Raw genomic sequence first — 26,419 nt, forward strand, 5'->3', positions numbered from 1 at the left:
TAATGGCATGAAAGAGCAAGAACTGGACAGACCAAAAAAAAAAAAAAAAAAAAAAGAAAGAAAGAAAAAGAAAAAAAGTGACCCAGGAACAAACAGATATATATAAGTCAAAGAAGAGAAAAGAGTCTAAGGGCGGTGGGGGGGGGGCTCTAATAATATAAATGTCCTCAGAGAAATTTAAAACGCTTCATTGATTTAAAAAATTATTTTCTTGGAGGGGGAGGGGAGGGGAAGGGGGGATAGAAGGATAGCAGAATAAAATAGACATTATTATTGCTGTGGGTATATACGTGACTGCATGACCAATGTAATTCTGCAACCTGTACACTCAGAAAAATGAGAAATTATATCCCTTCTGATTCAAATGTATAATATGTCAAGATCATTGTACCGTCATGTGTAACTGATTAAAACAAATAACAAAATATAGAGAGAATAGATAAAAAATTATTTTCTTAAAAACAGAAAGAATAAGAGCTTGTGAAAATTAAACATATGAATATATGATTGCCAATCCTAAAATTCAAAGGAATAAAAAACAGATTTATTCTCAGAAAAAAAAACAAAAAGCAAGAACAGAAATTTTGAGATAAAATAAACAGAAATCGATGCAGGAAGTCTAATATGCAACTAATATACATGAGTCATAGGAAGAAAACAGAGGAAAGAAAGAAATTGTCAAAATGAAGGAGAAGTTTCTCTGAATTGAAGGGAGATTTGACTTTAAAGTAAAAGAAGCCACAGCATCGAACAGAATGTTTTAAAATGACCCATATTCTGAAACATCGTCCTGGAATTTCAAGTACCACCGGTAAGGACTACATTGGAAATGTTTCCAAAGAGAAAAATGGGAACCATATATCAAGGGACAAGTTCAAGGAGCATCAGACCTAGGTGGACTGGCTTCAAATCCTGGCTTTCAGACATGACATGTGTGGGATCTTAGCAAGTCTTTCTGGGTCTCAGTCTCCTCATCTTTAATACGGGGCTTACAGTAGTATCATAGGATCATCATGGGGGGGGGGGTAAATGAATTAATTTATAGAAAGCAAAGCAAATACCATGTGTTCACCTACTATTGTTGTTATTCAAAAGAAAATAAGCATCCAAGAAGATAAGCCAGTCATAGACACTGCCATGGCCCCTCCAGTATTTATTTCAGAGCCCCCATTGAAGAGTAGCTGTACAACTTTGTGGTGGCCTAAACCAATCATCCCAATCCCATTAAGGCACTAATTAGTTCTTGGATACCTAAATTAATACAATAAGAGTAAAGCTCAGGATTTGTCCAGTGGTTAGGACAGGCAATATCTCCAGCCACAGACCCCAGAGGGCGTTAGTCACCATTGCATAACTATGAGGGAAGATATCACAGAAGGACAAAGACAAGAGCCATGATCCAACTGTGCCTGAAGCCCACACAACTTCCCAACATTTTAATGATGCCAGCTCCTAAACTCTCTTCACTGTGTTAAGCCCATTGGAGTTTTCTTTTGTGTCCAACCCAAAGCACCCTCCCTGATATGTTACCTGGATGATGTAAGACAGCGACAAGCCTTTGGACGAAGGACTGATTGAGGAGAAACTCAGGGTCACCAACAAGGCCACAACCAAGGTGACGATGTTCATGAGGATGTCCATTCTTAAAGCAAACCACCTGAGAGCACAGTTAAAATACAGAAGGTGGCTGGAGTTTTCATCGTTGAGCATCTTAAACCTAAAATCAAGAAAATCAGACATAACAAGAGGTCGGGTTATGGCTTAGGTCACACAGACGAAGGATCAGGGCAACTGGAGGAATGAAGCCCGTTCTCACACGGGAAAACTGAGCATCTGTCCACCTTCTCTCTGCCACCACAGACATCTTTGATTTGCACATATACTGAGAAATCCCATGTGGCGGTTGCTGGTGGTGCCAACTGGGCTCTTTCTGTCTCTCCCCAGAGCTGGCGATTGGAACCCACAACTGAGAACAAAAGCTACTGAGAACTCAACGTGGGGTGATCTACATCAGGGGTGCGGGGAGGGGGGTGTCATGGAGGAGGCCACCTTTGAGAAGAGTCAGTGTCTGTGACGGTGAAGGAGGCAGGGAGGGTGTCGGCCTGGCTCCCCTCCCCACTTCAGACAGACAAGATTCAAAATCATTGCTTAGAAAGCTGGGGGGGGGGTCTCTTCAAGGACAGGAAGCTGACATCTTGCACCCCTGACCATGTCCACTGAGCCAAAGGGCTCGCTGAGGGAGAAGGAGCACCAGGCAGAGTAACAGAGAGGTGACCCAGCAGAGCACAGGGGCCAGAGCCACCCCTGGTTCCTCATTCCCCAGATGAAAGCAGGGTGCATCCTGCCAGTTCCTGCAGTTCCTGGAGTTGAGGGGGTGGCAGGAAGACAGCGTGTGAGTGGCAGGCTTGATGCAGTGTTCCTTCCAGCAGGAGGCAAAGAGGGAGCCAGGGGGATGCCGTCAAGCAGCTCGCCAGCGGACCCAGCAAACCTGACGCGGCGATCCTGGCAGAGCTGCTTGGGATTTGGTCCTGTTGGGACCCCACCCTGCCATGGCTGCATCTGCCCAGTGAGCTGGGTCAGCAGGGATGAGCCACAGAGAATGGCCCAGAGGCGGGCAGTCCCCTAGGAATGTGTATTTTCTGATCCCCTCCCAATTCCCCTGCACCAGCATCAGAGGACCAGGCTCAGAGAAAAGGGAGAGTGAGTTTAAAAGAAAAAGGAAAGACTGGGTGCTTCCTAACTGCAAATCTGTCTCCCCCCAGATCCCCCCCCACACACACACACACACACACGCAGCACAGCACAGCCTTGCCATGCCAAATCTTGGGGGGAAAAGAGAACCATGACTTGAGTTTCTGTACCATTGAATTTTTACGTAGACTGAAGTAACTATTAGAGACATAGATTCCCGGGCCACTGAGAGTTCTGTGACCTAGCGAAAAGCGGGCTTTGTCAGAACAATTGGTAGAAATTATCAGGGAGAAAAATGAAGACTTTCAGAGTTTAAAGTCCTATGGAGTTCAGTTCCTCTATTGCCATGAATGTCTCGAGGCCATGCTAGTCCACCCTGTTCTTATAGTCAGTCCCCTTGGGGATTCTACCCAGCAGCACCTCTGACCAGCCATCGGGGACTCTGCCGCACCTTCCTCTTCTCTGTCTCCATTCTAACTTGTTTCCTCTAAAGCTTAACCAAGATATTCCTCCAAACACCACAATGTTCCTATTTCTCTGTGACAAATGCAATGCGCATCAGAGGCCCAAGTCCTCTAAAAAGAAAGATGGGGAGAATGGGGAAGACCCCATCCATCTAGCAGGGCTCAGCTCCCTAAGGGAGTCTCTGAGAAATCTTGAAGGAGAACCTGTGGGAAGACCAAGCTTGAGTCTGTTTGGTTTGTCAAGGGTGAAGACATGAGCGGCTCTACAAACTTTTCTCATGATCAGGACATGGAAAGGGTCTACCTGTGAGGCAGGACCCGGCAAATGAGGTCAAACCTTGACATCAGGTCAAATTAGTCACAGGACCAGCTGCCGACTGAACCCAGGACAAACCGTCAAGTCCAGTCTATTGAGATCCTGGGCGGCCAGATGGAGAGACAGTGAGAGGCAGAAAGAGTTAGACCCAAGCATCAAAGGGTGTGTTAGCTTTTTAAGGAAGGAAAAGGTAGGAAGGAAAAAAAAGGTCTATGTTATAGAAGTTGCTTGAGATTCATCAAAGTTCATTTTCATTTCTTCCTTTGGCCATAGCTGGACTGCATTCCCTGGCATCCTGTGCAGTGAGGTGAGCCCATGGGACTGAGATCAGGTCAATGAATGTACAGAAATGTGGAGGATCCTCACCAGGGTTGAGCCATAAAAACACCTTCTATGGGGGGTCCACCACCCTCCTCTCTCCCCGTCTCTTCCTAAGGCCTGTGGAACAGAAAAGCCTTAGAAAGAGATTATGTGCCTGAGTGTGGAACAGAATCCCCTTCTCCTGCCCCATGGAACCTCGTTAAATTGGTACTTGAGGAATAAATATATATTGTTAAGATCTCAAGTTGGAGCTGGGCGTGGTGACGCACGCCTGTAATCCCAGCAGCTAGGGAGGCTGAGGCAGGAGGATAGTGAATTCAAAGCCAACCTCAGCAACCACAAGATTCTAAGCAATTTGGTAAGACCCTGTCTCTAAATAAAATCCAAAATAGGGCTGTGGATGTGGCTCAGTGGTAAAGGGCCTCAGTGGTCAAGTGCCTCAGTGGTCAAGTGCCTCTGAGTTCAATTCCCCGTACCAAAAAAAAAAAAAAAAAAAAAGATCTCAAGTAGTGGTGTTGTTTGTCACTGTGGAGAGCCTATTGTGATTCATACATTTTTCTATGGTATTTTGAAGTTTGGAGCTGGAAGACTCCAGAGAAATTTACTAATCTCATCCCCAAGTTTTAACAAGGAGCAAATTGATCTATCCACAAAATTAAAAGAAACGTGGCCTTTAAAAAATATTTTTTTACAAAGAACATGTAATAACATGAAAAATGGGATTTAAATATGTAAGTTTAAAAAAGCAATAAAATGATTATAAATATCTGAGAAAAAGAAAATCTTGAATAGAAACTTCTGATCCATGGTTAGATGTGCCACTGGCCCCCTAAACCTAATTGAATAGAATAAAAGAAAAGACAGGAAGGAAATACAGGTTGAGTATTACTATCTGAAATCTTTAAAACCAGAAGTGTTTCAGATTAGGCTGTTGTTGGTTTTTTTCCCCCCCAGATTTTAGAATATTTACATAGATATAATGAGCTGTCTTGGGAACGAGACCCAAATCTAAACTAAATTCATTTATGTTTGATATATGCCTTATAGACATAGCCTGTGGATAATTTTCATACAATACTTTTACTGTGTTTGGATGACTGTGACCCATTCCATGAGGTCAAGAGTGGAATTTTCCACTTGTGCAGACTCATCAAAAAGTTTTGTGCTCTGGACCATTGCAGATTTCAGATTTTCAGATTCAGGGTGTTCAACCTGTATATGAAAATGTGATCAGGGTCAGGGGTGGGGCCTATGAGCAACTTTTTCTTCTTTGTTTCTGCTTTCCTGTTTTCCTGAACTGAACACATTTTAGCCCTTTGAATGAAAAAAACAAAAAAATACAAGGTTGCATTCTGAGGTCATCCTGAATGAGTTCCCCTAATTCATATCTTTTGGGGCTCCAGATGCTGGGAATAGAGCCACGTATCTGAGAGTGTCCCTGCCCAGTTCCCAGCTCATCAGTCAGTCCCCAGCAGTCCAGACTGCCCTTTATAGAACCACAGGGGACATTTGTTCCTGCAACTTTCTTTTGGGGTCAGGCAGGAAGCAGGGAGACCTTGGGGCAGGGGCCCAGCCCAGGACTCACTTGTTGATGCAGTCTTCCTTTCTGTCATAGGCATGGATGACACCCAGGCCCTGCATGGAGGAGGTGATGTGGGAAAACCAGGGTGACCGGCTGACGTTCTCCACTTTCTTGAGCTCCTGGACTCCTCGGTGGAAAATACTGTGAGGAAATCAAGAGGGGCCAAGAGAGCCACAGAGTGGGGTCTCAAAGGGCTCGCTCAGCACATGAAGCTCCAACCATGCACTCAGTATGACAGTTAAGTCAGAGATGGTGCACACCTGAGAAAGGTGAGCATGCAGTCCCTTCATTTGCTCTGAGACCAAAGTGCTTCCTTTCGTGCCGCATAAGATATAATTCTAGTCTTTAAAGACCAGAACTTTTCATAAGGTTCAGCCCCTGAATATAAGCCAACCACTTTAGATGCTCAACCAGGGAAAAAAAGGATCTATCTTGGAGCGAAACCTGGTTATCACAAGCCAATGTGTGGTCCTCTAAAGGCATTTCAAAGACCATTTTGAACTAACATCAGGATAGCCTTGAGAGTTGACTTTAAAACCAACCCCCCACAGGATGCTTCCCTTTGCCTGGAAGCCCCAGGAAGCCCGGTGAGCAGAACACCAGTGGCCTTGGGCTTCCACATTAGCTGGCTGCTTATGAGAGAGAGTCTAATCCCGCCTCCAGACTCTCAGATAAAACTAACCCAGGGGAGTGAGGGAGGAACCTCATTAGCTCAGAACTCAAGTGAGTTGGATAAAAACATTTGGCTAATTCGGTCAGGGCCAGCTCTGGTCTGCCCTGTCTTTAAAGCAAGAAAGTATGGGTGAAGGGCAGAAAAAAGGCTTATGCTAAGTCAATCAACACTATGAACAGGACAGCAGACTGGAACTATGGACTAACACAGGGATTACCAAAATGAACCCAAGTCCACGGAATCCACTGGAGGTAATGATATCCTTTCCTTTGTAAAGAACTTGCAGATATTTTTTAAATTTGATTGTCCCAATAAATACTTGAGGTTGGAGATTGTGGCTAGGTGTCCTTTCTCAGAGTCACAAGGGATACTTTAGGGAGAGCCTGACTCTCCCAACTCCCAGGGTACTTCCCACCACATCCATACAGATGCCAAGTCCAGCACCCCAGCCCCAGGGCCTCTCTACCCACATTTGCCATAATCTACTGACACCATCTATGGATTTGATCATTAAACTTTGACAATCCACAACCAAACACATAATTGTGACTACCCTAACCACCTCTCCTCCTATGTCACCTGTATCTCCTCTCTGCACATCACTTCCCACATTTGGGATCATCCTTGGCTTCTCCCATCTTCCTAATGCCCCAAATTCCACCAGCCATGCAATCCCAATGAGTCTACCTTATAAATGACTCTTGAATCCATCTTCTTTACTCTTCCTTCTTTTGTGGCCTATGTCTGGTCCTTGTCAACTTACACTCTAAATCTCTAGTCTGTATTCAATTGTACTGTATTTTTAATTGACACAAATTTATCATCTAGTCATTTGATCCTCACAGAAACCCCTCTCTGAAGCAGGCGAGGCATATATTCATTTTGGAGATAAGAAAACTGAGCTTTGGAACATTTCTTGGGCTTCTCCAAGGTCCTCCAGCCACTTTGTGGCAAAGCTGAGACTCTGATGCCATTTTTTTCTGACTTTCAACCTTTTTCCCCCACTCAGTGCCCACCATCTACCTGCTGCTATAAGAGCCTCTGACCACCCCAGGGATAGGGGCAGCTGAATCCCCTGGGAGGCTGGGATCATTGCCACCCTCCTGCCATCCTCCAGGTGGGCAGGCAGAGCCTCGGCAGGAATCCCCAGTGCAAAGCAGGCTTTTCTGTAACTCTGCCAATGATTAGGATGTAGGCTATTTCTCAAAGTTCACAGCATAAGAATTGGCCTCCCCCCCCCCTCTCTCTCTCTCTCTCTCTCCAGTAGCAGTAACGGCAGAGCCCAATGGTTAGGAACATAGCAGACAGACAGCAACCATGGTTACTAGTTTCCTGGCTTGGGACCAGTGACAATCTCCCAGTAATATCCACCTCTCAGGGTTGCTCTGAGGCTAAAATGCCAGATGTATCCAAAGCACTTAGCACCTGGAGTTTAGTAAGTGCTAAAAATCAATGTGCTGTACCATCAGAGGGACCGTAAAGGCTCACTATCACCTGATACCCGGCCGTTATGCATATCAACTCTGTGTGTGTGTGTGTGTGTGTGTGTGTGTGTGTGTGTGTTTCTCCTTTTTAAATGGTGTGTAGACCTACCATAAAAGGATCAAGAAGATTATAGCAAGGACAGCCAGGACCAAAAGGACAGCAGGAAACACGGCAGCCAATATCATGAGAATAAACACCACCATAAAAAACTGCTGCAGAAAGTTCTCGGCGTGAAACGGCAGCCTCACATCCAGCTCGTCCATGTCTTTGGAAAAACGATTCATTAGCCTGCCAGTGGGAGTCGTGTCAAAGAAGCTCATTGGGCTCTTTAAGATCTGTGGGTAAAAGCAGAGATTCAAACTGGGTTGGGGAGAGTGTGTGGCGAACCCTGGACACTCTGCTGGGGCTGGAATTGTGAACTCAGGGCCTGGCCTTTTCCCGAGGGTACAACTCAGTGTGCCAGTTGATCTTGAGGCGGTGAGGATGGATGCTACCCATTTTTTGTGGGCGTCAGGTGTGGGTGTGGGGAGATTCTGCCTCTGTGTGCGGCCCTGCAGGTCAGGCTTCTGCAAATCTGGGATGTAGCCTGAGAGGAGAGAGGCTCTTGCCTTTGGAGGACGAAGGGAAGTTTTCCCTCCCTAGGGCATTTAGAAGACAAGTTCCATTTTGCCTCTGTCCCCTCGAAGTGTGACCCACACCTGTACACTCTGGAAAGATCCCTCACAACCAAAGGCTGCCACCCACTATGGCAATGGAGTGTGCAGAGGGTGAGAAGTCCTTACTGTACTCAGGGCTGGCAGGAGCAGGAGACGCCCTCTTGGCCTGAACATTTCTGCTCCCTACCTCTACCTCGTCTAAGGGACCATGATGCACCCATACAGTTCCCTGGAATTGACCTTCAAGACTGGTAATTAGATATGTGGAAGACTCCTAGCTGTCTGCAAACTCCAAGAGAACTGTTCTCCCCCAGGCCCCAGCACAGTGCCCAGCAATGGAGGGACCCAATAATCCCTGTGAATAGTGGATGTGCCTGCGGCCCCTGGTAACAGTACCTTATCGAACACTTGGTCGTGTAGCGAGGAGGACGCCATCAGTGTGGTCTTGGTGAAGGTCAAGCCTTTTATAATGCCAAACGTCAGCGCGGACACCATGCTGGCTGCATATACCCACTGGTACATGTGCTGCCCGATGTCTGCCAGGATCTTGCCGATTTCACACGTGCTCTTGTTGCTGTGGGACCCACAGGTTATCTTTGAAGCAGAGCAAGAGAAGCACCATGAATCAGTAAACTATTAAGAGAAGGGAATTTTTTCCAGAGAGAAGAAAACTAAAAAGAGGCAGCACATAATCATGAAGAATGAGTCTGGTGGGTAAAATCACATCAGCTCCCTCTGGGACCTAGGAGCTTGAAATGGTTCCTCCCCAAGGGGCACCTGACTTATGAGCATCAGACAGTCAGGGGGGAAACAAGGCGGATGAGCTAGGCAGGTACAGGGCAGCCATCCCAGAAGCTACCTGTGCCTCAGAGGACCAAAAGTGATGCTGAGCCAGGAAGATCTAGAAACAGACAAGGAATCTGGATGCCATGAGGCTAGATGAGCAGCCCGTAGGCATCCCAGACAAGACAAGGGATCAAGGACCAGTCTCCAACTTGCCGGGATGCCCAGGGATTTTTAGGGGCACTCAGAGGGGCTTCTTACAGTCTCTCCCCCTTTTCTTTTCCCAACGGCCAACTGTGAGGGTGCTGGTACACTACCCTGGGTTCCCTGTTTGGGGAGAGCGAACACAGAGGGCTCTCAGAGGATTTGAAGAAACCGTAGCTCCATGCTGCCCAGGGAGAAGACAATTTCACCAGCATGTCCAGGGGGGAGGCCATCTTTCCCTCCTCCTCCTGAGAAACTGGCAGTTTCATTTTTCTTTGGGCTCTGTGCTAAAAGTCAAGAGTGCCTTTGGGGAGCAAACAAACATCTTTCTTCTAAATGCCATTCTGCTGATTACACTAATAGAGGAAATGTAAACCAGAGGTGGCTGATGGATGAACGCCTATAAAGGCAAAAGCAGCCCTGGGGAGTTAACTGATAAAAGGCCCGACTTGGAGGAGGGGTTTTCCTGGGCCTTAGGTTGAGCCCACAGCATTGAGGGATTGGGGCAGATGCAAAGGTCTGCCACCACTGTTGCCTGGCTCCATGGCCACCTGGGAAGGCACCCAGCCTAGGAGGTGGCTTTCCTTCGATCCTATGCCTGAGGCTCTCCAAGGAAAGGGCTCTTTCTTGGGGAGAATACATATGTTCTGGGAGAATACATATGTTCCAGACATGACTCTCTATTTTTGCACAGAGCAGGCCACCCATGGGCCTCTTCCCTTGGGAATGGCCTCGGAAAGCTGCACCAAGCAGCCTCTCTCCTACCCAAACTTCCCCATGTCTGCGCACATTTGGTTGTCATAGCAACAGAACTGTACCAACCAAAATGTAATCTCAAGGGATGGGCAGGCACCCTCAGAGCATTCCCTGGGGGTCAGGAAAGCTTTGAAACCACTGGCCATCGGATGGGAGAGCTCCCAACAAGCTCCAAGGAGAGAAAACTTATTAGTGCTTCCCTGGAGGGGCCCTGGCCAAGGTAGAAGCCTTGGGGATGGGGCAGAAAAAGGCTCTTGGTGGCCCCGTAGTATTTGCAGGTTGAGTCTGACTCTTCCATGTCCCCTTCCTGCAGAGGCAAAGTTGGGGAGCAGAGCCATGAAGAACCTTCTGGCACCAGCAGTGTCTATGTCAGTTTCTCTCCAGAAGCTTCGCTGCCCCCCCCCACTGCCCCTCCTCAGAGAAAACTTTGGACAGAAGCTATAGAACCTCCCTGTCCGGCATGTACTTGACCCCAATTGCTGTATTTGACTAGATGCCCTGCCTGTCTGAAAAAATACAAGGGGGAACATGAATCATGAGGTATAAGCAACCAATTTCAACTTCACAAAAAGGGGCAAAAGAACAAAAATGAGCTCAGTGTGTGCTGCTGGACTCAGATTTTTCCTCCAGCAAACTTTTTGCTCCAGACACAGACTCAGCATTGCCAAATGAAACTCACCTCTGAGCCCTTGTCTAACCAGAGACCCAGCCACCAGTTGCTGAAGGCGGAGCTGCCAATCATCAGGAGGAAGAAGAACATGGCAAAGAGAGAGAGAAGGTACCCTGCAAGAGAAGGTGAGAGAGAAGGGTAGGAGCAGGCTCATCATCCTCAGAGCCCAACCCTTGGAATTTGGGAAGTATACGAAGCCTTGGAACTGCATTCTAGACTGATTCAAGATGTCTAGGGGTTGGGCCCCTGAACCCCATGAAGACATCTATTCCATCTGGTTGGAAAATGGGTCCAAATTGTCAAGGTATTAGAAAAATCTCTGATGTGCACTTTAATAGAAGCAACCTAGTATTCTTTAAAAGGAAACCAATAAAAACACAGTCCTGGAGAGAAACCAGAAATGAAACTACAGATGTGTTCTGCACACACAGGCGGGAATTGGGTGCAGATGACAGGTAATGAGGTGATTGCATCTGTACTCAGTGATTAGAGAGCCAAGGTGTGGAAGAACCATCGCTGGTTCATGGCTGCTGCCCACTCAGCTCCAATAAAACCGAGCCTGGCAGCTTTAATGGAGATAAAAAATGATTCCATTTAAAAGGCAGCATCATCAGACTTTAGTTTTTAGGGGGGGGGAATAAAAAGCATTGATAAACAGCCCTAGCATAAAGACAGTAATTGTAAAGGAATCATAAAATGTGAACCCAACAGTTTAAGAACAGATTTTTTAAAAATGCAAATTAAATCAAGAAACCCATTGTTTTATACCGAACCTCCAGAAGCCTTAATGTATGTGTGATATGTTTTCCAGGTCACAGTTCCTTCACGGGAGGATTCAGTCTGGACAAGCTGGTGCACAGGAACTACAGAGAAAAACACAAGGCCATGGCCCTCAGTCTCGACCCAACCCCCTGCATACGCCACACCTCTGCTAAGGGGACCTATGACCCATCCTTCCATTTGCCATGCTTTCAAATTTCTACCATACTTTAGCTCATTTTATTTTTGTTTGATTTTCATTACAACCCTGTGAAGTAGGTGGTATTAGGTCTTTTGAGAAACACTTATTTAATACCTACTATGTGCTCATTCCTGGAGCTCAGTGTGTGCTGAGCTATGTTGGTGTTACTCCAGAAGTCCCCCAAGTATAGATGCATGTTCAGAAATGCATGTTCAGGTGGCCCTCAGTACCCACATGGCTCTGCATCTGCAGAGTCAACCAACTTCAGATTGAAAATGTCTGGGGGAAATTTTTCAACTATACTAACCTTATATAAACTTTTTAGCCTGCCCCCACTCCCTCAATAATACAGTGTAATTCCTGTTTGCATAGCATTAATATCGTATTGGGTATTAACCAAAATGAGACGATTTAAGGTATAAGGGAGCATGTGTGTTGGTTATATGCAATTACTATTCCATTTCATAAGGGTCCTGATCAACCATAGGCTTTGGCATCTGGGGTGTTCTCCTGGAACTAATCCCCGGAAGGATGCTGAGGGGTAGCTGCAGTTTATTTGGGAGCTAAAGGGAAAAAAAATGAAAGGGAAGGGAAGGTCACAATAAAAAATGTGGCAATCCCTGCAGGCACCTGGAGCTTAATCCCATTGTAGAGAAATCTCAGAGCCGGTGGTGAAATACATCTCAGAGCTTTTTCACATGAAAGGGATCTGAGATTTCCCTATACCAATTCCTCTTGGCCACTGGGGGAGGGGCTACTTCTTGGGGAGGTTAATTCTGCAGCTTGTCTCCTGGCCACCAGAGATGGTCCCCAAGCAAAGGAATGCAGAGGCGGCAGTTGGGAGTCAGGCTGTGTGCACTGAAGGGACAAGGACACCCACAGCCTCTTCTAAAGGGTGCTCTCCTAGGTCAGTTGTTGCATGGATTCCTGACTCCCTCCACCTGGCCATCCCAAGTTCTCTCCGCTCCCCAAGGGGAAGGCGAAAAGTTCTCCTCCGGCAAACAGCATTTTACAGATACACAGATGATGGCCAAGGCGGCTCCCAGCAGCCAGCGCTGATTGTACATTTCTTCTCCCTCCTTCACACAGAAGCATGAAAATGTCAACTCCCAAGCAGAATTATAAACCATCCTTGGCTTTTATCAACAGAGATAAATAGAGCTGGATGAGGGGGCACCCTATACACGGACTCTTTCACACCTCAAAGGCGGCTCTGTGAATAGAACCACCATTATTCTCTGCCTGGGAACCTGTGTGCTTCTTTGAAAATGGTCAGGCTGACTTTCACGCATTATATCTTAGACTAGAAAATGAGGGAGATGGGTGTGGGCAGAGCCCAAGGAATGGGCACCCTGGCGCACAAAAGGAACCCGTGGAATCCCCTGCAGCCTGCCAGCCCAGCCAGGAGTGTGGCTGGTGCCTCTTTTGCTTTTGCTGGGCTTTAAAAACCACTCTGAACCTTTAACTATGCCTAGGCCTCTTCCCTCCCAGTACCTTTCAGAGCACTGAGCGCCTGGTGTGTATCGTGGAGGATTAGGTCTCTGGGGCGGGGAATGTTTCACAACTCCACTTCCCTCTCCAGTGGAGAGGGGGTGGGAGGAATTGAGGAGCAGGGATCATTCTCTCCACAGGGCCCCTAATCCTGGGCAGCCTAGAATTTTTCCTCCAAAATATGGGAGCAATGTCTGGGCACTTCACTTCTGCCTAGGAAGCTACAGAGCAGTAAAAATAAGTTGTCTTTCCAAATATGTGTGCCTGTGTCACAAGCACCATTAATGGCACCCAAACCCATTGATTCAGAGACTTTTTATTCCTTCATGTTTTAACATCTCTGAAATCTGGATGTGCCTTCCCCTCAATAGCATATGATATCATGTAATTGGAACAGAGTGTTTTTCCTAAGTGGTATATAAAATAATGGTGGGTTTAAAAATGGATGGCATTTTAAATTTGATGAAATGCACTTACTTAAAAAAAAAAACACCTACACATTAATGAAGATTAGTTAGAGAACTTGAAAAGCCATCTTGCTGTGGGTGCTCTGAAGAATTGGGACCCCTGCACTATCAGTATTCAGTGCTAGGCAGGGCACAGGTGGATGCTCTAGGGACACAGAATGGAGGACAGGATGCAAGAATACAGTCTAAGGAGAACTGGACTTTGCCCAGTGCATCTTTCCTCCTCAGCTTCTTGGAATTTCCTCATGCCTTCAACCTCAAGCCCTCCACCCTCTCCCCCTTCTTACTACAGTATCCCTAGCAGATTCCTACACTTCCTTGAGAAACCAATTTGAAGGCCACCCCCTCTGTGAAACCCTCCTATGTTTGTTTGTTACTCCCATCTCGACTCCCTGTTATTCTAATCAGTGTTTCCCACAGCTCTCCATTTGCCTATGATTCCTACCAGACCACGAGGTCCCAAGAACTCACACATTGGTTCTTTCTTTCCCAGCCTAGCTTAGTATCTGGCACATAATAGAATGTTTAGTCCTTAATTGTTTAAAGAACAAATAACCATATCCCATCTTGATCCCTTCATAGCTTCACAGTCCTTTCTCTGTGTTCCTCACAAAGGATGGGAAACAGCTCTTGCTGGCTTTTCCCTCTAATTAATCCCTGTGCATTGCTTTGTTCTCTCCAGTGACTAATAATAATGACTATTGAGGGTCATTCTGTGTCAGGCACTGTGCTAATCACTTTGTGTGCAGGTTTTCATTTAATCTTTGCAAGAACCTATGAGATTGGTATGATTACTTCTCCATTTTATGGGTCAGGAAACTAAGATTTCAATATTCTCAGGATCTTGCTCAAGATCACAGAATTAGTCATGGGATAGAGCCAGAATTTGAAGCCCCTGGCTTATTTCCCAGTCGGCCGCACAATTCCAGCTTCCACAAACGACGTTCACGAGGCCCAGAGTCAAACAGTAGAATGCCCAAAGTACACTTGAGTAGTTACACAAGGGCATGAATGGTAAATAAATACCTTTTGTTTCTACAAATTCTGTATTGGTTTCAGATTCCTTTCCTTCATCTTTCTCATCTCCTGGAGTCAAAACTAGGGTGAGAAAGAAAGAGAGGTCTGTGTCCACTCTGGAGCCCAGGATGGGAAGAGAGGCGGGATTGGAGCTCTGACTGTACCAGCATCTTCATCCATCTCCTCGGAGCTCTCCTGCAGGGCTTCCACCATGGCTTCATTGTAAATGTGTTCAGGGTCCTGGAGACAAAATGAAATTTCTTCTGAAAGCCAAATGGCAGAACTTCCTCCAAGGCCAGACATCACCAGGGACGGCTCCCACCCTCTCCAGCCCAAATGCATAGTTACCTTGAATTGCAACCCCCGGAGATTGTGAATCAGCTTTGCATAATGCCCTCTCTCCTCCATTAGCTCCTTGTGGGTTCCCTTTTCACAAATCTCTCCATCTTCTAACAAGATGACTTCATCACAAGACTCCAAAAACTGCACAGAGAGTAAAGTCATCTCCAGTAAAAGAGAGGAGAGCCTACACCCCCCAGCAGTGTCCCAATCAATCTTGACATTATTGACATTAGGGGCCAAATAATTCTTCGTCTTCAGGGGGCTGTCCTATGCATTGTAGGATATTTAGCAACCTCTCTGGTCTCTATTTGTTAAATACCAGTAGATTTCGTTCCCCAATTTTGACAAGTAGAGATATCGCCAAACATTGCCAGATGTCCCTTGAGAGCCCCCAGTTGAGAACCACTAAGCTAGTCCCCAAAGATCTCATGAGTTCAAAAGCCAGCTTTGGCCCCAAAACAGTGAAATACATTGGATTTTCCTTTGCTTCTGCTTCCTAATTGAGCTGCCCCTGCTAAGAAATCTGATTGTGGATATTTGGAAATTGAAATTGACAGTCATTGCAGCCATGATTTGGTAGAGAGGAGAAATATCATCTCAGCAATAGCTCTCCTCATATTTAACACGACAAGACTCCCTCACCATTCCCACTGAGCCCAGGAGAAGCAGACCATGGTGCAGTAGCTCAAGCCACACTCCAAGCCTGGGTTTATACCGGCTTTAACTAGATGATAAAAATACAACTACATTTAATGTGGGTATCCCTTGATTTGCTCAAAGCACTTCTGTTTTTCTCATTTGAATTCTCTATTATTTCCATATCACTCTTGTGATCAAAGAGTTCTGCTAACAGGGGTTTCCCTTCATTTTGGAATAAGACAGAGCTCTCTCCACAGGATTAACCATGGAAGAGCAGGAAGCCCCCTCCTGCTCTGTAAACAAGATGCTATGAGGTTCAAGATGGCTCAACCGAAAGCAGCCTTAGCAATAGGGTCCAACCAAGGTCAAATCAACCTGGGACGCTCTTGATTAAAAGCCTGAAAGACCTGGACATGGTGCTGCATGCCTGTAATCCCAGAGATTCCGGAGCCTGAGGCAGGAGGATCGCTAGTTTGAGGCCAGCCTCAGCAACTTAGTGAGACCTGTCTCAAAATCAACAACAAAATGAATAAAATTAAAAAGTCTGAAAGAAGTAGCTACATTTATTCATTGTCCACCTGACAGGGGTGGGGAAGAGGATTGCACTCAAAAGGTCAAATGATAGCAGTGCTCATGGCTTGGATGGCTCTGGCCTTTTTGCCTCCCTGGGACTGTCCCACTGCTGGTCTACTTCCTCGTAGGGCCCACATAGGGACAGCTCGGCTTTTTTTTTTTTTTTTATTGGTTGTTCACAACATTACAAAGCTCTTGACATATCATATTTCATACATTAGATTGAAGTGGGTTATGAACCCCCAATTTTACCCCAAATGCAGATTGCAGAATCACGTCGGTTACACATCCACAATTTACAGCTCGGCTTTTAATGTCCACTTGAGGCACTTTCTGACAGAGCCTCTTCTCAGAAGACAACCCCTCTCCTTTGCACAGCATCTTCCCACTTCTCAAAGCCTGGCCTGTCTCTTATCTCTCAGCCTCCCACCGCCCAATATTGCCAGAAGGCGGGCAGCTTTGTTACCAGTTGATTTTCTAGATGGGGAAACTGAGGCACCACTGGGCCTGTTACAGCCCCCACAGCCTTTTCTGCCTGTGCCAGGGCCCACTTGGCCCTCCAAAAACTCCTGGCAAAGCCCCCATGGACCAAGTCCTTCCCCTCTAAGGAAAGCAGGTCTCCAGTTCGCTTCAGCCAGACCAGGCAGATTCCAGCGGCTTTATTCTGCAGAATCACGAACCTGACCGGGGGTTAGGTATCAGCTGCACTGGCCTCATTTCATTTGTTTCCTCGAGTAAACAGAAGAGCAATCTCCCAGCCCAGCATCTCAGAGGCATCCAGAGTAAAAGCAGCAGAGACAGAAATGTTCCGGAAAAGCCCCAAGGCTCCAGTTCTGGGGCTCTGAGTCCCCTCTTCCCTGACAATGGATGGGAGGATCAGACAAGGGTTCTGGTGCCACCTGGTGGCCATCTGCATTCTCCAGCACACAAAAGTAAGCTAAAATGACCTTGGGGGAAAGGTAAACAGACTCTGGGTAGAATGAGGGGGAGGGGGCCAATGCTTGCCTACTGTCACCCTGCTGGTTCCTGAGTTTGAAAGATAAAGCAGGGCTGAGGTTATGGCTTCCCCCACCCCTAGAGGACCACTGGAAGGAGAGCTCTGACTCCCACTCGCCAGGTGAGAGGCTTTCCCCTCCAGGTCCCCAGGACCCTCAGGAGGACAACCCTTCCCACTGCAGGTTGTTTCCAGGGACTAGTCACAGGTCAGAGCTATGGATACATATTTAGCAGCTTGGCTGGCTCAGACCTCCATTCCCAGGCACCACATGGGGCTCCAGAAGAAATCTAACCTTTTGCACCCTGACCTGCACAGGCAGAGAGGGGCACGGAGCTCTCGTCCACAGCAGCCCAGCTTAGGGCTTCCAGCCCCCTTCAAGGAAACCCAGAGAGTCTGTGCATGCAAAATTTGAATGTTTGGGGCTTTTTCTGGGACCAGAATTCTATCCCTGGGCTGAGGTCAGCTCAGGGGCAAGGCCACAGTGATGGGAAAGCTGGTTTCCTAGGTCTTTGAAAAACTCAGGTTCATCCTCTTGGCCACTGCCAGAGGATCCTAAAATGCTGGCTGCAGTGTCCTGGACCATAATAACCTCACTGGATACCACCGTCTCTCGCTCCCTGCCCCAGCTTGACTTACCCTTGCAAGGCACTGAAACCTGCTGCCTACCCTCAAACCAGGCCCTTGTTGAACATGGTCCCCAAAGGAGAGAGAAACCAGGGCTTCTGCTCCCCTGTCCCAGTGAGCCTCCCGATGCAGGTCAGTCTTGTGGGATATCTCCTCCTACAGGAGAACCCCACACAGGCATGGACACATACATGTGCTGCACATCTCAGGAGAGAGAAGAGAGGGAGACAGCAGGAGGAAGGGGAAACCTGGATTTTCTCGAGATGGAAAAGAGTCCTGGATTCCCACCAGGCATTCCCCTTGAGTCAGTCTGAGGTCCCTACCCTGCAGAATTCTCCATCTCACTCAGTATGACAACAGTCACTTTCTTCACCAAGATTCATATCTCTAAACCTGACAAAGACACATCTTCCCCACAAGGGGGGCAGGTTCTGAGCAGGAAGCAACTTCCCCAAAGCCTTAGCTTCACCCCAAAGTCCTGGCTTCAAGCCCCTTTCCCTGAGGCGTGATGACTGGAGCATCTGGGCCCGTCATCCAGAGGGCCCACCACCCCGTCTTCCCCAGCCAAGGCGCCCCTGGCCTCAGGCCTGCCCAGTGCTTGCTGGAGGAAGGGTGGGCTATGAACTATTTCCTCCTGGCTCCCCACCAATGGCCCAGAGCTCAGCAGGGGAACCTCATGTCTACCCCACAGGTAAAAGTCAATTGTTCCTGCAGAATCCACTCTGATGGAGAAAAGATCTTGGCTCTCCTGAACCCAAAGTTAGGGCCAATAGAGGACAGGCAGAGAGCACCAGGCTGGGCTGCCTGGAAGTCTGGGGGAATCATGGGTGTCTCCTGCTCCCACCATGCCCTGTCCAGGCGAGGACAGCCTCGGATGAGGAAGGTTATACAGGAGACTGAGCATCAGGTGCTACACCCCCACCAAGACCTCATGGATCCTGCATGTTCCAATCACCTGCAGCTGGTGGGTCACCAGGACGACAGTCTTCCCCCTGAGCGTCTTCTTAATACATTCCTCAAAGACATGCTTCCCCACGTGGGCGTCCACCGACGACAGGGGATCATCCAGCAGGTAGAGCTGACGGTCTGAGTAGACAGCGCGGGCCAGGCTGATCCTCTGCCTCTGGCCCCCAGAGAGGTTGAGACCCCGCTCCCCAATCTGTGGACAGGGACAATGGCACCACCCATCGTCAGGTCCCAGTTCTCAAAGGACGGGAGCTTCCTGAAGCATCTCAGGATTCAGGGGGAAGACACACAGACTGATCATCCTCTCACCCAAACTCTCCACCCTCTTGCTTCTCTTGCTGCCTCAGGAAGCCCAGTGGGTGGTGGCATCTCAGGAACAGCTTTTTCCAACGCTGAGGGATGGGCGCCTGCCTCACCACACCCCCATTCCAAAGCACAGCCCACCAATAACAATAAAGAGAGTTGTTTCAGCAGGTAACTCTGGGAGAACAGACCAGTGAACAGGAGGGAGCCCTTTATTCCCTTTCTATGGAGCAGTCATCCCTCCCCCCATAGGTAAATCTAGACTCCACAAAGAGAGGATGCATGCTCTCTGGTGATTATCTCATTTCTAAGGCTTGGCACCACTCTGGGCATAGAGTAGATGCTCAGTAAACATTTACTGAAAGAATGAAAAGCCTCAGTTGCTAACTTCAGGGGATTCCATCCATCTGTACCCAAAGTGAACCGCCATCACATTCAGCAGTTCAGGTGTTAAACTGGGCACTGAGAGCTGGACACACACTGGACAAAATAATAATAATAATATGTGCCCAATCTATCAGGAGCTTATGTTTTTAGAGAGCAAAGTGATATAGACAATCATGGTGCCACAGCAGAATTCAATAAGTGCCAACTGAGAAGCATATTCAGAGTACTTGGAGGAAAATTGCTTCGGGCTGTGAAACTGCAGAAAAGGAGGTGGCTTTGAGGCTGGAACTCAAAGCAGGGTAACAAGAGCAGGAGAAAAGACTGAGAGGCTCAGAGGGGGTGGGCACTCCGGCAGGTGGGGTAAAGAGGAGCCCAGCCTGGAAGGGTAGGAGGCCAGAGCGGCTGCTTGCTGGGCCAGGAAGGCTGTGCTGGCCCAGGAGATGGAGGGCCATACTGACTGCCAGTCCGTGAGACTGTGTGTTCTGAGCTGATCTTTTCTCAGCTTTCTGAGCTCCACCTGGGCTCCTGGGCATAGTGGTAAAGGCCTGTGCAAAGTGCACAAGAAGTCAGCCCTGGAGAGAAGAGAATGGCCTGGTCACTCCAGGTCACTTGAATTGGTAGATCAGCCCAAGACGGAGCTAGGCTCTTTGGACAAGCACCCCAGGGGCAATGTCTGGAGGTGACCCCTACACTTCTGGGCTGGGCAGAGCCAGTGAGACAAGAAGGAGCCCTTGAGATTCCTGCTGTGTGCAAAACTCCTGGACCCCTGCTTTGGAGAACAGAGCTAGTCCTTGAGGTAAGGACACAGTTTTCACCAGAAGCCTTTCCCAAGATGACCAGGCAGATGGGGAGTGGACTCTGGGGGTGACCACGATGAACCAAACATAAGTGGGCTTGGTGCCATGTCCACTGTGGTGTCCAGGAAGTGCGGACCCAGATAGAGATTCCTGGGTGGTCAGAACCTGAACTTTGCCTGTATTTTCTGACAACCTTTCATCCTCACCGGCATCTGGATACAGGACTGGGGTTTGCTGGGAAAATGGGTCGCTGGGCAGCTGTGCTGGGGTTCAGCTCCCAGCTCTGCTCACCTCAGTCAGGTCTCCATAAGGGAGGCTGCGGAGGTCCTTCAGGAGGCCACAGACACGAACCGTGTGCTGATACCTGTGGGCATGAAGTCAGAAGTCAGCCCACGAGAAAGACCCCTAGCACTGCTGCCTGCCTCCAGCAGCTTCTGAAGGCACCATCCATCATCATGGATCCGCTCCCCAGCCAGTTGCCTTGTCTTTGACCTCCCCAGGGCGGCATCCCCTTAGCTCCTGGGGCTCCTCCCCTGACCTGGAACAGAGTTGACTGAACGATGGCTCCTCCCCTCCCTTTCAGGGTTCCCACCATACAGGGAGGATGACATCAGTACAAAGTACATGAATCCCCCGGAAGGAGTGCCAACGGCTAACACTGCTCATGGGAATCAGAATGAGGGCAACCCTGTGGGCGGAGTCACTGGGGGAGACAACAGCTAAAGCAAGACAGTGAATGGAAGAGAGATGTGTGGGCGGAGCTTAATGGCATGGGGCTGGGTGATTACAAATGGCAACCCTGACATCTACTGAGCCCCTTTTGCTCCAGAAAACTGCCACATCCACCCATCACTCCTACGAGATTGGAGAGAATAGGGTCCTCCTGGGACAACCAAGGACATAGAGGCACAGAGCATGGGAGAGAGGACACATGGGAGTAGTACTCTGGCTTTGGGGCCTCTCTACTCCCTATTTTGCATCAGCCACTGTTAAAGCCTTGGAGTGCAGTCTTTGTGGAGTTTGATTTATGAGGCCCTAAGCGGCTGGAACAAGCAACTCATCTGCAAACGGTAGCAAAGTTAAGAGGCTCAGCACCAGAGCTGTCCCACTGGGCATGGCACCACTCAGCCCCAGGGAGAAGCCCATCCCTTGCGAGTTCTGGCCCTGAGTGATCTAGAAAAGTCAGGGCTTAGTGGGATGTCCAGGCTGATGTCGTGAAAGGAGTCTGCAGTTTCCTTCCTCAATTTTCTCTGCACCTCAACCCCACTTGGCCCCTCTGTAAAAGAATTGCAGTCTCCCTCAACCATGCTCAGCCAGCCATCTTGGGGACTAGTTTCTGCTCTAAATGGCCCCTGTGCCAGGTGGCAGTCAGGTTTGGGCTCCATCCAAGCGGCTGCCAGACCCTACAACTGGACCCTAGGTTTGTATCCTGCTGCACAGGCTGCCTACCTCCACCAGGGTTGATTGCCAATTGACTGAGTGATTGACAGACATCATTAGCATCATCATCATCACATCATCATCATCAGGACCCTGCTTCCTCAATGCACAACAACGGGCAGCCCTCACTTCTCAGACTCCACAAGGCACACCTTCCCAATAAAGGTGCAGTGGCAAGGGAGAAAGCGGGCAGGCCTTGAAATACTGCCCTTCAGGTGGCACACAGGCCCCAGGCAGCACTTGACAGCCAGAAGAGAACCTGGGCACAATCCTGAGCATCAAACTCATACACCAACCTCAGGACTGGAGTACACAGTGGTGGGGGCTGGAGGCTTTGAAATAAGAATGATGTGGGTTTAAATCGCATGAGTGACCCTGGATAAGTGACTATACCTCCCTGGCCCTCATTCTCCACTGCAGGGAAAACACTGCAAAGCCATTGCCACAATGTCTTGTGCACAGCAAATCCTCCATCAAGTAATGTCTTTGCCAATCTTCAACCACAAGGCCAGGCCGCTCAGCATATTCTCATCCCCTCACCACACCCCATCTTAAATTCCCTCCTACCCTCCTGCTTCCTGTGGTCCTGAGAGTCACAGTTTCTAACCTAGGAGCCAGACCTCTGCTGAAGTCTCAATGAATGGAAGTTACTCGATTCATCCTTCAAGGTTCATCAAGTGCCACCCTCTCTTGCCTGATCTCTACCCTCTGGTGATCCCTGCTGCCTCTGGACAACTTGGCACAGTTTAATGGCACTCAGCATGATCCTCCCTGAGGTACTGACATTTCTGCGCATCTCTTATGTACTGACATTTCTGTGCATCTCTTACAGCCCCTTCCAGATCTGAGCACCTTGTGGGCAAAGATTCATCCAGGCCATCTCTGGGTCCCCTGTGGTGTCCTGCATGTGGCAGGCATTTGGTAACTATCTACCCTTTGAATTTCCTTGTTGATAAATAAAGGAACCCTCCTTCCAGGCTGCTTCTGTGGAAAGAGAAGCATTCCAGGTGGTGGTAGGAGGCGGCACAGACAGAGGGGGTCAGGGCCAGGAGACCCAAGCAGAGTGATTTGGCCACTGCCAAGGACACCCATGCTGATTGGCTTCCTGTCATGCATGAGCCTCCTGTTAACAGGATGGCAGGGGCCATGGGAGGAGGAGGTGGCGTAATGGGCCCCTTACTGAGAAAGAACATGCTGGCCAATGCCAGTCAGCAGGGACAGAGTGTGTGGGTTCAAGCAACAGGATGAGGAAGTTCAAACCTTAGCCAGACTCCTAAGACCAACTCTCTCTTTTTATTTCAACACAGTGGTGCTTAAGAAGGTTGCTGAGTGACCCAACTGTCAGGCAGTTCCAACTGAAACAAATGATGCTGGGGTTCGAGACATAAATCCAAAACTCAAGTCTGCCATTTAATAACTTTGACCTTGGGCCAGTCAACTCAATTCTCAGTTCTTCATCTGTAAAATGGGGATGTAATGCTAGGATCCCTTTAAATAGATGGTCAGGGGATGCAAATGAGAGAATACACATGGCAACACACCACACTCAGCAAAGAACCTGGCCTAAAGTGTACCAAATAATTATAACTGAAACTTTGCTTTTATTTCATTAGATCATTTGGAGGACACTAAAGACAATATATCCTGATAACACGGATGTCAGTTAACAATGTCAAGGCTGATTAATTGCATGCCTGCTGCTCATGATTTCAAGTGAAGTTTTTGGTTACTCAGCCTAAAGCAAAATTGCCAGATTCATTTTTCTCCAGTCAGACAACATATGCCCTGTTTCAGAGAACCACAGAACATATGGTACTCCGCCCTGGGAACAAAGTGTCAATTGCATCCTCTTCTCCAGTGCGCAGTCACAGGTCTGCAGAATGTGCTTCTCCCGGACTCTTGGGTCAGGAAGGGGGAAAAAAAACTGTGCTTATGTGGATCCCATGAATGTTTCATCAGAACTCATTAAAGAAACCCACTTAGCGATCATTACCAATGGCATCAGCATCTGCAACAGAGCGTACCAAATACTACAGAGTTTCGCACTTTAAAAGTTAATGTTACCTTTGGTGATCGTACTTTTCTCCAAATAATATGTTTTCTCTCACATTTCCATGAAAGATCCATGCTTGCTGTGAAACATAGGCCAAGGTCCCGTTGACAGCCACAATCCCTTTCTGTAACTGCATCTGCAGTGACAATACCAGAAAAGCCTCAGGAGCCAAACCTCAAGGCCTTTTCCAAAACCCCGTTGCACCCAGCCACCCCCTTATTCTGTGAGTATTGATTATGGAGGTGCAAGAGGTCGATAATTTGCCTTGTCCATGCTCTGTGAAGCCCAGCTCTGCAGATGGAGAGTCTCAAAGTCAAACACCTGCAAGGGCCCAGGAGGGAACATTAGGGAATAAGCAATGGCAAGCCCTACTGCAAACTGGAGAGCACAGGCTGCAGGGCCTGTCACACACGGCACCCCTGTGCCAACTACAACTACACCTCCTGAGCCAACTGATCACAAGAGGCTCCCCTTTTTCCAGGTGCACTGACAGGCTCTGGCCCTCCTTAGCCAAGTCCCTAGGGAGCAGGACACAGCCTGCACTACTGTGGGTAGTGGCCCTAGTGTGCCTCACCTTAAGGAAGGTAGCTACAGCTCAGTGGCACAGTTGGCACCATGCAGGAATGTGGGCCAGGTGTTATCAGAGTTTCTGCTTTTTCAAGAGGAATAGAAAAATCTAGTTTCATATGAGACATTTGGGACTTTTCAAACATTGAGCAATCTTATCAAAAAACATGCATGATATGTCTCACCAAAAGGGGAAAGATGGAGAAAGGACCCAATATGGCAGCTATTGGTTACATGAGGCTACTGAGTATTTGAAATGTGTCTAGTCTGAACTGAGGTGTGCTATGTGTTAAGTAGACATTAGATTCCAAAGAATTACTAGGACAAACAAATTTGAACCTGAAACATCTTACTAACAATTATTTTCTTTGCAAATTACGTTGGTAATCCATTGGGTTAAATAAAAATATATTAAAATTAATTTCTCTATTTGTTTAAAAAAAGAAGTAAAGGAGAACAAGGTAACATATTCTGTATCTTGACTGTTGTCACTTTTTATATTTGTGTTGTCAAACTTCATATAACTAAATAGGGCAAATTATACCATATATAAATTATATTTCAACAAACATGACTTTAAAAATAAATCTAGTTCATGAACTATTTAGCAGTATAGGGCACATACTAACCACCTGATAAATAATGGCTACTATTATGATCCATTAAAACAACCAGCATCAAGCTGTTTCATAGTGGGGTATGAAGGGGGGCCATGGGAGGAATAGACAAACTCTGGATAGGGCAGAGGGGTGGGAGGGGGAAAGGAGGGGACATGGGGGTAGAAATGATGGTGGAATGTGATGAACATGATTATCCAAAGTACACGCAGGAAGAGACATGGATGGTGTGAATATACTTTGTATACAACCAGAGATATGAAAAATCGTGCTCTATATGTGTAATGTGAATTGTAATGCCTTCCACTGTCGCATATAACAAATCAGAATTAAAAAATGCATGAACTCCTGTTTGTGACCCTGGGGTACATAAGGCCATCTAAGATGACCCCACATGATGGGCTTCTGTTAGGTCATGGTAGATATTAGTGATGGTGCAATGTTCAAAGACACTGGGAAAGAGGACGTCTGAGACAGGCCAGGTGCTCAGGCTGATGCACAGGGGACAGCAGCAGGTTTTTTTTTCCCCTGTTTTGAGGGCAGGGAAGGAAGGTGGCAAAGCTGTTAAAGGATGTGGTGCCATTTCATCTCAAGAATGGTCCAAGAGACATAGAATTAGACTCAGAAGAGAGACGATGACGTTAACAATAACTGTAATAAAGATAGAAGATAAAAATGTGTGGGCAGTGGAGTCTTACTGAGCCATAAAGAAGAATGAAATCATGTCATTTTCAGGAAAATGGATGGAACTTGAGAACATGGTGTTAAGCAAAATAAGCCAACTTCAGAACGTTAAGGGTGGTTATGTTTTTTCTCATATGTGGAAACTACAGAGGAAAAAGGAAAAGTTAAGGGCAGGGGAATCTCATGAAAATCAAAGAGACCTGAGTAGAGTAATGTTGGCCAAATTATATTGTTGCATTGTGTGCATGTACGAATATGTAACAATGAAGCCCACCATTATATACAGCTATAATGTACCAATAAAAAGTATGGAAAAATGTGTAGGTATATTTCAGGCACTTGTGAAGTATATATAAAGATTTTTATCGCCATGACTGGCTTTGGGAATTATCCTACAACTATTACATAAATTTTCTCATTTCATCCTCACTAAGCTCCATTTTATAGATGAAAAAACAAGACTCAGAAAGGTTAATTCACCTAAACAAGGCTAAACAGTGAGCAGACTGGAACCCATGGGCTTCCTGCCTCCCCTGTGCCCATGGTGAGGGGCCTGATCTCACCACTGTATCATGGGAGATAGATTCTATTTTCTCTGAGAAGTTCCAATGGAGCAGACCAAAGGACAGAAGTTAAAAGAAAGCAAGTTTCATTTCAGTATATATCAAACCACTCCAAAGAGGGAACTTTATATGAAGTTATTGTTTCTCCATCCCTGGTGACATCTGAGCACAGGTTGGATCATCTCTTAACACTGTCAAGAGGCTCCATACTCTTATGGGGAGAATTGGGCTGGATCACCTCCAACATCCCAGCCAACTCCAGGGTCATCACTAGGCAAACATTCTGAATCCCAGAGCACAGGTGACCTCAGGGGCTCACCCAATTCAGCC

The 26,419-nt window shown here is 47.4% G+C and overlaps 1 protein-coding gene across 2 annotated transcripts in view; it reads right to left on the minus strand.

Moving 5' to 3' along the window:
* The window catches only part of ABCC12 (ATP binding cassette subfamily C member 12), a gene marked incomplete at both ends in the record, with an annotated part of 59,818 nt that overhangs the window by 13,393 nt on the left and 20,006 nt on the right, over window positions 1-26,419 (minus strand). Inside the window, 12 exons of one of the 2 annotated variants that reach the window (XM_081275091.1) lie at window positions 1,531-1,717; window positions 5,378-5,515; window positions 7,641-7,867; window positions 8,585-8,782; window positions 10,611-10,714; window positions 11,375-11,464; window positions 14,547-14,618; window positions 14,702-14,777; window positions 14,886-15,020; window positions 18,668-18,871; window positions 20,457-20,529; window positions 23,670-23,794. In XM_081275091.1, the coding sequence (XP_081131217.1) occupies window positions 1,531-1,717; window positions 5,378-5,515; window positions 7,641-7,867; window positions 8,585-8,782; window positions 10,611-10,714; window positions 11,375-11,464; window positions 14,547-14,618; window positions 14,702-14,777; window positions 14,886-15,020; window positions 18,668-18,871; window positions 20,457-20,529; window positions 23,670-23,794 (1,629 nt within the window). Of the gene's footprint in view, window positions 1-1,530; window positions 1,718-5,377; window positions 5,516-7,640; window positions 7,868-8,584; window positions 8,783-10,610; window positions 10,715-11,374; window positions 11,465-14,546; window positions 14,643-14,701; window positions 14,778-14,885; window positions 15,021-18,667; window positions 18,872-20,456; window positions 20,530-23,669; window positions 23,795-26,419 lie in introns of both variants that reach the window. The other variant, XM_081275092.1, reaches the window with a different exon arrangement.

The sequence above is a fragment of the Spermophilus citellus genome (assembly GCF_964194105.1).
Source record: "Spermophilus citellus genome assembly, chromosome: 18".
NCBI classification, from domain to species: Eukaryota; Metazoa; Chordata; class Mammalia; order Rodentia; family Sciuridae; genus Spermophilus; species Spermophilus citellus.